This window comes from Tiliqua scincoides, chromosome 6, assembly GCF_035046505.1.
Source record: "Tiliqua scincoides isolate rTilSci1 chromosome 6, rTilSci1.hap2, whole genome shotgun sequence".
Classification (NCBI taxonomy): Eukaryota; Metazoa; Chordata; class Lepidosauria; order Squamata; family Scincidae; genus Tiliqua; species Tiliqua scincoides.
The window spans coordinates 20899348-20912223 of NC_089826.1; the positions used below are offsets into that span (position 1 = coordinate 20899348).

General features: G+C 41.4%; 1 protein-coding gene across 1 annotated transcript in view; it reads right to left on the reverse strand.

Annotated features, from left to right (window-relative positions):
- Positions 1 to 2791: 2791 nt before the first annotated feature.
- CENPE (centromere protein E) overlaps positions 2792 to 12876 on the reverse strand; it is a 57093-nt gene continuing 47008 nt past the window's right edge. Inside the window, exons 34-40 of the mRNA XM_066632243.1 lie at positions 11421 to 11642; positions 9969 to 10172; positions 8959 to 9071; positions 8294 to 8391; positions 5790 to 5952; positions 4338 to 4591; positions 2792 to 3107 (exon numbers count right to left, since the gene is read on the reverse strand). Of these exons, the coding sequence (XP_066488340.1) occupies positions 3007 to 3107; positions 4338 to 4591; positions 5790 to 5952; positions 8294 to 8391; positions 8959 to 9071; positions 9969 to 10172; positions 11421 to 11642 (1155 nt within the window). The 3' untranslated portion in view covers positions 2792 to 3006. The remainder of the gene's footprint in view (positions 3108 to 4337; positions 4592 to 5789; positions 5953 to 8293; positions 8392 to 8958; positions 9072 to 9968; positions 10173 to 11420; positions 11643 to 12876) is intronic.

Genomic DNA, 12876 nt, shown 5'->3' on the forward strand with positions numbered 1-12876 from the left:
GGGAGTGGCTGGTGAATGACTTTCAAGTGAAAACTGCACAGGGCTGTACAAGTTTACATGCTGCCATCTAGCAGATAACTGGCTCATTGCAACAAAGCAAAGCATAACAAGAATATTTTGGCATTAAGACTTCTGCTTATGAAGCAAGGTAACCAGGTTGGTGCTACCTTAATTGGAACAGGACTTAACCTTTTTATGGAGAATAGCTTTTTACTTGGCTAGTGGCTGAAGAGTGTGCATTTAGGGATTTTGCTTTTGCTCCTGTTTTTGTTTACCATTTTATCACTGTTTTTGTTTAAAATCTTTATGGTACTATTATTAAATTGTTGGAAAATTGTTTAAAATCTTTTGTGTGTGTCAATTAAGCTGTTCTTGCAAGGCTGTTGGTGGAGGTATGCTTTATATATTGTTATATAGTGATACATTTTAATTTGTCAGCCGCCTTTGAGTGCCAAAGACAGGCCACTAGACATTTTTTAAATACTCAATGTATCCAATTGGAATTCATCTGTTGCTAGCAAAAATGGATTTACCAATATGCCAGTGCTAGGACTTGCAAGAGACCACATTCTAGTCTTAAGTGCAATCCAATGCATGTCTACTCAGAAGCAAGTTCCACTGTGTTCAATTGGACTTACTCTCAGGAAAGTGTCTATAGAATTGCAGCCTTGGTGTCTTGAGAGGAAAGGAAGATGAAATAAACTGCACAGGTCCACTCTGTTTATCTGCAGGTTTGGAACCCACAGATTTAACTCACCATGTGTTCCAAACATATAGCGGAGGGCTGGACTTGAGATTTGCAAGTCTGGTCCAATATGACCTGCAGACATGACAGGAGATGTTCTCAGATCACGTCCAGAGGTGTTTTGTATACTTCCAAATGTGACCAGAGAGCATCTCCTGTCACATCTAGAGGTCATGTTGGATCACACTTGCAGATTTGCTTATCCGCAAGTTTTGATATCCACAAGATGCCCAGAAATAGATCCTGTGAATATTATTATTATTAACAGTATTTATATACTGCTTTTCAACTGAAAGTTCACAAAGCGGTTTACAGAGAAAGTCAAACAACTAATGGCTCCTTGTCCCAAAAGGGCTCACAATCTAAAAAGATGAAAGAGAATACCAAGGTCCAACTGTTGTAGTGTTTTTATGGATTTTATACATCCACTGTGGAAATCCCCACACTCTCCTTCTTCCACACACAGTAGGTGTGGTTACAGCTGTGTTTGTAAAATAACTTGGCTGCATGTGCTGTGCAGCTGCTCTTTACTGACACACAAAGGCAGCAGGTTCTATTTTGGAAGTGCTTATGGCAATCTGTTGCATGCATTGTATTGGTCTCCCAACCAATGAACCGACATCTCAGAATCAAGCCTCAGTCTATACCACCCAGATGAGCAACTGCCAGATACCTTCCCCTGTCCTAGACATCATTTTTGGGGCTATCCCTGGCAGGTGGGCAACACAATGTCAAGCTACCACGGTACGTAGATATAAAGTGGCATTTCCTGCATTATAATACCTGGGGTATGGAGGATATAAAATCTATTACTACAGAACAAAAAGACAAAGTGGTGCCACTGTGTGGACTTGGCACCTCACCTCTGACCACCTCTGGTTTGTAAACAACCCCAAAGGGAACTGTGGGTTGTTTTAAAACACACCCAAAAGCTTTCACTCTCCTCACATGGCTAAGAGTGAAACTGTGGCTCCCTTACACATAACTGTGTGTAAGGAACTGTGGCTCCTGGTCACATAACACCAGGCTGCAGTTTAGTATTAAATTTGAACTGGGCCACTCTTTCAGTTTATGGTTTTTATTAAGCATATACCGGAATGAGGTCAGAGGCTCTTCCCCAGGTGCCCTTACCTTGCAAGGTCAGGTGGATAGAAATAGAGCTATTCAATGATGGTGCCTTACTGTGAAACACTCTCCCCAGGGGTATTAGGTTGATACCTGCTTTGTTAACTTGTTTTCACATTATGCCTCAGTTCTTATTCTCCCAACATTTGATTTTATTTATCATCTTTTATTGACATCTTTGCTTTTAATGCCCTTTTGTTTTCTAAACCTGATTTTAAAAAAATAGTCATTGACTGCCTTAGAAACTTTTAAGAGAAAAAAGGTAACATTTTTCAACAAGAGAATTGTTTTGTTTGAAATCTATACAGCAACAGTACATTGTTCAAATGTGGCTCTTGTCATTGGTTTTCAATGACAATCTTTAAGATTAATCTGGGATGGCTTCATTATAGTAAGAGTAAGGATGAGTGGAAGAGACCACTTGGATGATCACCGACATCCATGGTCATTCACGCTCAAGAGGGATGCAAGTGGTCAGGTCACCTGACATTGGTTGACGAAAGCATGATGCCACGAAGCATGGAAGAAATGTTAGGACCCATGTGGAGGAAGCCAACGCTTGACATTGCAAGGAACAGGTCCTCTAAGTATCTATGTAAGGAAGGATGAGTAAGGAACTGAGGATGCATTTGCCTTTAAGGGGCAGAAAAGAACCAGTGACAAAGAGTATCTGAATCCTCAATTTTCATGCAGGCGCAGCTGAAAGAAGTGGACACATTCTGGATTATACTAAACTACATTTACACCATTAATTATAAGGTTCTGTGGCTGGAATAACAGTTAAAATTACCTATGTACACATGTAACATTGCATTGTGGGGAGAGAAATAAGGCAGACTAAAAAACACACTATCGAAAGAAGTATTCAACTGAATAATCCAGGCTTTGCACAATATTTCTTTGGACTTTATTTAGACCATGCTTTACAAAAAAGATATAAAAACAGGTAGCATTCTAAAAAGAGGGAGATGTGCAAGACAAAGAAAGAAAGGAAAGCAATGGATTATGTTTTGGGATTGTAAAACAGCATCAGATGACACATCATACAGTCAATGAAGGGCAGCCTGTACAGGAGAAATGAAAATGGGTAGAATTGCTGGAGAAGCCTGCTATCTTGAGTCCACACAAGAGCTGTGTTATTGTGTCTTACACTTCGCAACTTCATCTTTTTTGCTTGTCTCAAACCACTGGTCATCACCATTTTCAGTAGATTCTGCTCCTGCCAGCTTTGTGTCTGCTGGAGACAAAGAACATTTGTTCTAAATAAAAACAGCTAGAATTATGTACCTGCTTGCAAGGTGCCTGTAAGTGTTAAATACAGCCAGAAAACAAGAGTTTGGTCAGAAAACATGTCCTGGGGCATGGAGAGGCTGAGGCGCACAGACCTCTTGGTTCATGTTCTCAAATCAGGACTCACACAGTACCATTAATCCTTATGGCAACTATATTAATGGCAATTAATAAGCCAGATTTGTACAAAAGCAATGAAGTCAACAAAAGGGTACAGGCAGATACAATTTGTAACCTGCTCAGCACAGCGTTCCAAGTCGAACCAAGCCAACAGCTTACTTGCAATAATGAAAGGGTGTGATTGAGTGGGGACAATAAATTGCAGGAACAAGTTCTGTTGCCTGAACAGTGTTTCAGACATGCTTTAAAACAAAAACCTCTCTCAGCAAGAAAATCCAACTTGATTCAGACACTTCAGAGAGCTTAGATGTGTCAGGAATTTGAAGGGACCACGTACTCCAAAGTAATGCCAGAACACTTAAGAACACAATCTTAACTATGCACATTGGTACCATGTGCTGTCCATGCTGAAGATCTCATACTGGAAAAAGAGGCATCCTTTCAAGTAGTGCTCCTCTTATATTCAGCAGGGGGACAGTAACTGCCCACCTCAGCAGTGTCCCTTCTAATGGCTACTTGAAGGTGTTTCTTCTGCTATCTTTTAAAGATAGCGAGCCCTTTTGAACTAGGGAACCATTTGGTGATTTTTTGCTGTAAATTGCTTTATGAGCTTTTTTGTTGAAAAGTGGTTTATAATTGTTTAATATTAATAAAAAAGGATATTGAGCCCATAGTGAGAGAGCTCCAAGGCAGCTTGACAGCAGATGCCTCCTACCCTAATGTCCCAAAGGTTCTTGCACAGCTGCTCTTCCTTTCGGTAGCACCAATTAGACTGCAATTCTAACCCAACAGCAGCCAAGGAGAAAAGGCCAAACCAAAAGACCCCCTGGGCACAGAATAGGTAAGTGCTACTGCCACCTGTCACCTTGCTGCTTTGGACTTGTCAAAGCTACAGTCTTAACCTGGGAAGCTGACAGCATCTTAGAAAATGATGCATTTGCATGTCCTATAGCCAAGTTTGGGGCCAGTTCTGAAGTCTCTTGATGTTTCTGTGGGAGTTTAATTACTCTCAGTCTAGAACATGCTTCACTTCACACATCCCCAAACCATTACCTACCTGTAAGTGTTCCTAAGCGCGAGTTGTCAAAGAAACTTGTTGGATAGTTCAATGGCAGCAAAAGAGGAACTTCCAATGGTTTCAAAGAGCATCTCTTAGAGGGAGAGGGTGGCACCTCTGTGAACGAGGGAGGTGCAGTCTTCCTTGGAGATTTTAATCTGTGTTCCTCATCACTATCTTTAGCAAGTTGTTCTCTCCTCTTCAAAGCACGCTCTTTCCATTTCTTGACTTCCTCTTTCAATATTACCTCGTTTCTGGAAATGGAAGGAGGAATGTCAAAAACAGGCAAGCAATTGGTGTTCAATACAAGGTAGCAATATCTGTAACACCTCTTTCAAAAACAGTGGAAGGTTTGATTTTTACCCAGAGGAAGATGCTATTTGTTACTATAGAGAAGCCCCCTCCCAATCTGCTATGAGGTGACAAGTAAGCTTCATGGGCAGGCTGGCTCTAAGTGAAACACCCCCTCAGAAACATCAATTACATCTGCTCACTGAACTCCTGGAAGGACTGACACTTGTTTGCCATGTATTCTTGGTATATACAGTGACTTCTTACTCTGGAAAGAGGTTGAGCTGGTGGTAGGGAGGACTCATGCCATGGTGGAACCAGTGTGAACTGGGCAGGAACTTTAGGAGGGTTTGGGCTCTGCATGCAGTGCTTGATTTTCTGACTTGGGGAATTGGTTTCTGATGTTGTAATAGTGGACAGCCTGCATTGGCAGGGGGTTGGACTTGATCTTGTAGGTTGCTTCCAACTTTCTGATTCTATGTTACAGCAGTCTACTCTCTGCCTTTCTACTTCTCCCTCTACCTTTCAAACTGCCAGTTATTGAGTTGCCACCCACTTGCCAACCCCCTCCCCTCATACTTACCAGATGGAAACCTCTGCAGGGCTGCTCCACCCTTGCTCCTTCCTCACAAAGGCCCTGTTTACAGAGCAGAATCTCTGTTCTTAGAAGGCCATCATGTGGGAGGAAGGAAGGAGGGCAGAGTGATACTGAAGAATACTGCCTGATAAGCAACAAAGAGGGATGAGTGGAGCAGGGCTTTGGTAAGTAAAAGCTTTGTTAACTGGCAGCTCCTGTTAACTGGCAATCCTAATTCCTTATGGGTGCTGGTAAACCAAGCTTTTCACATACCAAGTTACAGAATATTTTGATGAGCCAGGCTATGCAACTTGTAATAAAGCCTGATGCAACCCACTATATATTATTGCTTGCTGGTGGGTCAGTAGGGCCTCTGCTTTCATAGCCAGACAGGTGAAAAAGAGGTAGCTTATTGAGCCCCTGGTTGGCTGACCCTGGCAGTTCAGATTGTGCAAGCTTACAAATAGCCAGATTTTCTAAATCAAGATAACAGGAGGCATCATCTGCAAGGAGTAACATATTCAAAATTAAGAGAATACACATGGAGTAACAAATGGAAAAAAGACATCATTCTTAAGACGTACTTCAGCACCAGTTCATATTGTTTCTGGAGTTGTCCGTATTCCTTTTCCAATTTTGCATGCTCAGACTTTAGCACAAGCACTTGGGTACTCTGGACAATTCCACTTCCACCACCACAAGTAATTGGAAGGGATGGTTGATGAAGATCTTTGGCCGATGATATTACTGAAAAGCAGATCACAAATGTCTATTTTGAAACTTGAATCTATTGGTGGTGGTGGTGAGGAGAAAAATACCATATATGAGCATTGGGAAAAAAGTGGTATACAAATCTTAAATAAATATTGAGTGAATGAATGAACAGTTGCCTGTGGTTGAACAAGAATGGTGGGTGATGGTAGTACTGTGTGCCAGTAATGCTCTTCTCCCTCGATCTACAGAGCTGGCATGATAAGTGAAAAGAATATTCTTAATCCTGAAGAAAGTTTTTCAAAGCATGCATGTCTGCCCTAAGTGTCTTCAGGCTGGGGATTTTAACTGGGCTTTCCTTTGTTCTGTTCTAATCTTATTTATCCCAAAAGGGGGGGGGAACTGCCCCAACCTAGATGTGCAGCAAGCCTTGTATTTTTATATGGAGAAGACTCATCAGTGTAGAGGACAGAGCCCTTGTTCATGGCCTTTAGTGGCCATGGGGGGGAAAGGTGTCACTGACTTATTAGATATGTGAAGGCCCAGAAAAACCCGGAAAAATTCAGAAAAAATGGGTTTTTTGTTTTTTTCCTGAAGCCTCTCTTTTTCCCCCTGAAAAATTGGAAAAATTGAAGAAAAAATTGATTATGGAATGTTTTATTTTAACATGATAAATACAATATTTTAAGGCAAGCTGTTCAAATATTTTTCAAATCATTTCTAAAAAATATGATGCCAGATTATTCTAATTTCTGTGCACTGAGGACAAGCAAGTCCTAGGTCATAAACCGAACTCTCCAATGCAATAACAAGATGCATTTCTTCCTTTAGGAGGTGCTGCTATTGTCACAAGGAAAGGAAAAGGTTTCAGTTTTGTTTTTGCATTTGGGTGGGTATGTTTGGTTTTGTCCTGTCCTCTTCACTAGGCCTCAAAGTTTTGGAAGAAAATACAGAGCAACAAAAAGAACCTGAAAGTATCAATTTTAAAAAGATAAGAGTTTACATTTATCTGTTTCCAGAAAACTGAATCATTTAGCTACATTAGTTTATCTTTATAAAACTCTTATGTAAATAATAATTTAACTACTACTAATATGGTTTTTTACTTCCCCCACCCACAACCAGATTAGTGTCTTCTTGCAAACTAGCCATTATTTTTCTTTCCTACTTCCCTCAGGAAAATGATGTGACCAACATCTCGCATATGGAGGCATTTTCACATTACAAGTTCTTCTGAGAAGAAAAATGTGATTTGCAAATATTGTCCAATGAAATATGGATTTCCAAATGCTACCAGAATGACACAACACGTTTTTGTATGTAACAAGCGTCCTGAAGATATTAAAAAATCCTTCATGGATCTAAGTTAGGGGGTCTCTAAACTTTTCGGCCAAAGGGTCACATCAAATACCTGGTACAGTGTTGAGGACCGGAAAAAGAAATTAAATAATAAAATTTGAATAAATACATTAGAGATGGAACTTAGATGAATGAATAAATGAATGGATTCAAATGCCCAGGATTTCCCCAAGCACTAACACAGCCTAAGAAATAAAAAAAAAATTAAAAAATTAAAAAACAAGGTTTTTTGCCCGAGTTTCAAAATTTCAAAAATTTTTACATTTCTACGACTAATCTGTCTCATTTTCTCCATTCATACATAGAGATGGCTTATATAGTGACCAAGGAAGAACCATCCACAGGGATCACAGCCCATTCTCTCAGGGGTTGGCGATTTCAGCCATCTTTGAGGGCTATTCTTTACTGACAGATAATGGTAGAGTGGTCACCTGGTCTTTTGTCCTTACTGTCTCTAGTCATTAAGATGGAAGTGGCTGCGCTGGCAGAGGCTGCCTTGATAGATGAGTCCTGCAGAGAGTGGTAAGGCCCTGAAAGGCTTCTGCCTCACCTGGCCTACCCAGTACAGTATGTCAGTTGCAAAGGGTCAGGAATGCCACTTCCTCTACCAGAGAAAATAGGAATCTCTTACCTGAGAATTCCTGTTCTGGGGAGAGGAAGGGGGACACGCCATCCACCTTACATGAAGCTTTCCATCTCACTCTTCTGGGCAGTGGGCTACATGTGGGTGGCTTCAGGTTCCAAGTGTAATCTACGATAGTGGTGGTACCTCCATTTCCCCTTTTTTTCTTTATATACGATTCCTTTCAATATGTACATGGTTCTTGCCTTTATCTACTCTAGACTGAAAAGTTCCTTTCTTGTGTTGCATACTTGTGTTATTTATTTTACTCCATAGATCAGGTAACTTCTAAGATGGGGACACTCTTCTAAAACTGTATGCTTGATCACACTATCTTGTTCTTCTATCTTTTGGACACATTTGATACAATCAGAACAAGCCTTTTTTGGTCCTTACCAGTTACATCCTGTTCTTGCTGTGCTCTGCGGAGTTCTTCTCGGAGTTGTCTTAATCGGTCCTCCTTATATTCGGCAACAGCTCTTGCATTTGCCATTCTAAGAACAGAGTTTTAGACTGACATACCTCATTTTACATTTTCCTTCCAGATTACCGAACAAACTCAAAAATGGGCCATAATTTAACTCCTGCTAATTGGGTAAGAGGCACTTTTTCAAGTGGGTGCTCCTTTTTTTAGCAGGGGGAGAGTAACTGGCCCACCTCACCCCAGCACTGCCTGTTCTAGTGGCTGTCTGCTGGTATTCTTTTGCATCTTTTTAGATTGTAAGCCCTTTTGGGACAGGGAGCCATTTAGTTATTTAATTTTTCTCCGTAAACCGCTTTGTGAACTTTTAGTTGAAAAGCGGTATGTAAATACTGTTAATGAGCCCAGAAGGTGGATAAGATGTAGATATTTTTCTCCATCTATATTTTGAGGTGAAAGTGTATAGAGAACAATTGATTAAGTAACGGGTGTTGCCATTTTCTGGTTAAAGTGCTGAGCAATGGTGGTGGGTTGCTGGCAGAAGTGCAATACTGAAAATTCCCAAAACGTGTTCCAAGTTAATTTAATCTGTTGGAATTTCAACTAGCACACTGAAAACAAATCAAGGCTATATGCTTACTCTCGGTCAAAATATTTTGACTGCTTCGTTCTTGCCATCTCAGCTTTAGCAAGTTGGGTTTTGAGGTCTTCAATTTCTTCTTTATACAGTTCAGCACCTTTATCCAGTTGGGTCTAAAACGAGGGGGACAAGACACTGCAACTAGTGAGAGAACATTTGCTGCTTTTTTTCTGCACACTAATTCTGCCAAGGTTTACAGACTATGTTTAGGAATGATTAGTATTTCAAATACCTGATGGGAATATGCTATCAGGTCTGTGTTACCTACAGAATATGCCACTTTTTGAGATGAGAAAAGAGTTCCGTTATTTAATTTACATTAAAAGGCCCTAGTTGGGAGACTCAAGAGGTTTTCTTAAGAGTAATACATCAATCTCCAAAGCTGAGAAATATTCATCATTACTGTATTGCAAAAACTAGCCTCTCTGTGATATTTCACTCCTACATGCGATGAACATATGAAGATGCTGTCAACTGACCTAGACCATTGACCCATCTAGTTCAGTACTATCTATGCCAGTGGTTCTCAAACTTACTGCTGGCACAACCCACCTCTTCCTCTGGTGGTGGGTGGTGACCCACCACTGTACACTGCTCCCTTGTTGTGGGGGGCGTGAGATAGCCTCCAGAGGCGTCTGTGGGCCTCAGAATGCAGCTCACAATGCAGCTGGAAATAGTGCTAGGGAAACAGGAAGTGCCCTCTGAATCACATCCAGAGGCCTTTCTGAGGCCCACAGATGCCTCTGGAGGCTGTCCTGGGCACAAACAATGAGGAAGTGGCATCTGGAGGCAGGTCGCAACCCAGAAGTGAATTCCAGATCATGCTCTATTTGGCTCCACCTGGCCTTGGGACACGACACACGCTTGGGACACAATACGCACTGGTCTATGCTAAGTAGTAGTGGCTCTCCAATGTTTCAGATGGGGTCCTTTCCTAGTCCTACCAGAAGATGCTGCTAGTGAATGAACCTGGCACCTTCCACATGAACTATGGACTTATTAGTACGTACCTGTAGAGTTTGTTTCTCCATTAATGCACTTCTTAGGCAGGTTTCCTTTTCTTCTAAAAGAGCCTTAAGTCGGACAACCTCACTCTTGGAAGCTCTTATTTGAATTTCCATTTCTAATGTTGCTATTCTTCTCTCTTTTTCCTGCAGATGTACTCCTGCTTCATTTGCTGCATTTTCCAACTCCTGAATTTTTAGCTTCAGATCCTTTGAATAAACATGCTTCTAAACATTAGAAATCTGTGCAGCAGTTCAATAACTTTAGACCACTGTTTCCCAAACTGTAGGTCAGTTTGGGAACTGTGGGTCAGCATATACCTATACAATGTATATGCTTTTAACAATGATAGTCAATGGAGCTTACTCCTGGTTAAGTGTGGGTAGGACTGCAGCCTAGGATTCTTAAAAATTTTCCTGCTTGGTGTCGTCACTTCCGGCCATGACATCACTTCCAGGTTAGTGACATCACTTCTGGTAGATCCCAGATTATAATTCTAAAAAGTGGGTCCTGGGCTAAAAAGTCTAAAATTTGGGTGCTATAAATATTTTAAGTGGCCCTGATCTAATTAGTTCCAGGCCTCCAGTTTGGGAGAACCTGACCTCAGTATGCATTTAGCAATATATAAATATTGACATACACCCATTTTTTCCACTGGGACAAAACGCAGGATGAAACCTGGTATGAAATATAGGCTGAAGAAAGCATATCCACATTTCCACATGAGTTTTCTATTCCACTGTCCTCTAAGGTACCTTGCTCTCAAACTTAGATTGCAGGACTGTGGGCAGAGCACATGTTTAGTTTTCTGAATGTCTAGTGATTTTGAGGATAATTTCATTTCCTCTATCACCTCTCCCTAAATCTGACCCCTGCTAACACTGCTGCTCCTTTACTAGTAGTGGACTAGGCAAGAAAGCCTAATATGATGTTATACCACTCATTCTGAATTGCTAGGTTTTATCAGGGAGAGGGAAGAAGATGCATGACTCTTGTTTAAAATGGCAGTCCTGCATCTTCCCCAGCTTCTAGTCTTGATCTCCACCACTTGCTATCATCTCCAGGAAAGCATGCTGTTCTTTTAATAAGTCAACCCTGAAAGCCCCATTAGACAAACCCTCACAAACTGTGACTCAATGAATTAGATACACTTCCATTGTTTTAACAGTCCGATTGACTTTTAGAGTATTCATTTCAACCACTGTGCCACGGCACATTGGTGTGCCGCGAGTGGTCCACAGGTGTGCCATAGGAATTTGGGGGAAGATCATTTATTAATAGGGTCAATGGGGGACGTGAGCCCACCAGTGGCAGTGTGGTGTGCCTTGTCAATTGTCAACAACCTGATGGTGTGCCTTGATAATTTTAGTACCCTCTCTGTGTGCAGTGAGATGAAAAAGGTTGAAAATTGCCTTTTAGAATAAAAGGCACTAGGGAAGAGCTTAACAATAACATACCTTTATATATTGTTCAGCTGCTTTCAATTTATTTCCCAGGTTATAATTTTCTTCTTCTAGTGCATGGTTAGCGATACCACAAGGTGTTTGCTGTTCCTTAAGTGTTTTCAGCTCCTGAAGCAGTTCTTTGGTTCTCTCTCTGCAGGTTTTCAGTGTAGCTTCTGTCTCTTCGCAATAGTTATTATTTCTTGTTTCTAGTTCCCGCCTATCATCATAAAAAACCTGCAATGCAACACAACTCATGCATTTGAGAGACTAACATATTTCAGGAAAGCAGACATTAGAACTAGAGATGTACTACAAACACTGAAAGATGTTTGATTACACATCTTCCCCCACTGACTGTGGTCCTCACATTTTCCCTATTCCCAAATGGAACTCTTGCGGAGTCAAGACTTCATTCTCCCACTCCTTGGACTTTTCATTCTGTAGCCCACGGGTGTCTAAAGTTTTGGCAGGAGTGCCACATCATCTCTGTGACACTGTGTCGGGGGCCGGGGGGGGAATTAATTAATTTACATTTAAAATTTGAATAAATTTACATAAGCTTACATAAATGAATATGTTAAAGATGAACTTATATGAATGAATGATCTTGCAATAGCTCAAGGCCTATAAAAGGCCTTGCACAAAGCAAGGCTGGCCTTTCCTCTGCTGCCACTACTGCATCACAGACATGCAACAGCAAGCAGTGGAAGGAGCCCTCATCCCACAGCTCACATGAGAGGTCAAACAGTCTCCCTCACACTGAAAGCAGTTGCATCGGGCCAGTGCGGGCTCCAGCAAGTCTCCCGAGGGCCATAGGCCCACTGGAGACTGGGGGCTCCCTGAGGGCTGCATTGGGAGTCAAGGGCCACAAGTGCCCCCAGGGCCGGGGTTTGGGCACCCCTGCTGTAGCCCATTAGCACTAACTTTCTTTCAGCTGTCACTATGACCCATTCCTGCCTTTTACCATTCCATCTCAACCTTTTTGATCAATCTGAGTTCCTATAAACACACAGTGAGCCATGTAGAGAGACCATGTGCGTACACACTGCAATCATATCGGTGAAGTCAATTGTGTGAGCCGACATAGTGAACCCCACACACTTGGTTGTACCTTTCCCTCACTCCACAGCCATGCAAGAAAAGCCTTACCTGAACAATGATCACCTCTCCTTCCTCAATCAAACCCTCATCTTCCCCCGCTATTGTCTCATTAGGCCAATATAAAATCCTTCAGTGAAACACAGACTTAACAGATCTATTCAACTTCTTGCTGGTGTTAATTAAGTTGCTTTTTATAGGAACAAAAATACGTGAAGTGAAATACATGAAAAACACGTATGTATGTGAATACATACCTTAATGCTTTAGAACAGGGGTGTCAAACTCGTTTCATACAGAGGGACAAAGTTAGCATTCAGGGCACCAACTGAGGGCCTGAAGTGATGTCATTAAGCAGAAAGTGACATCA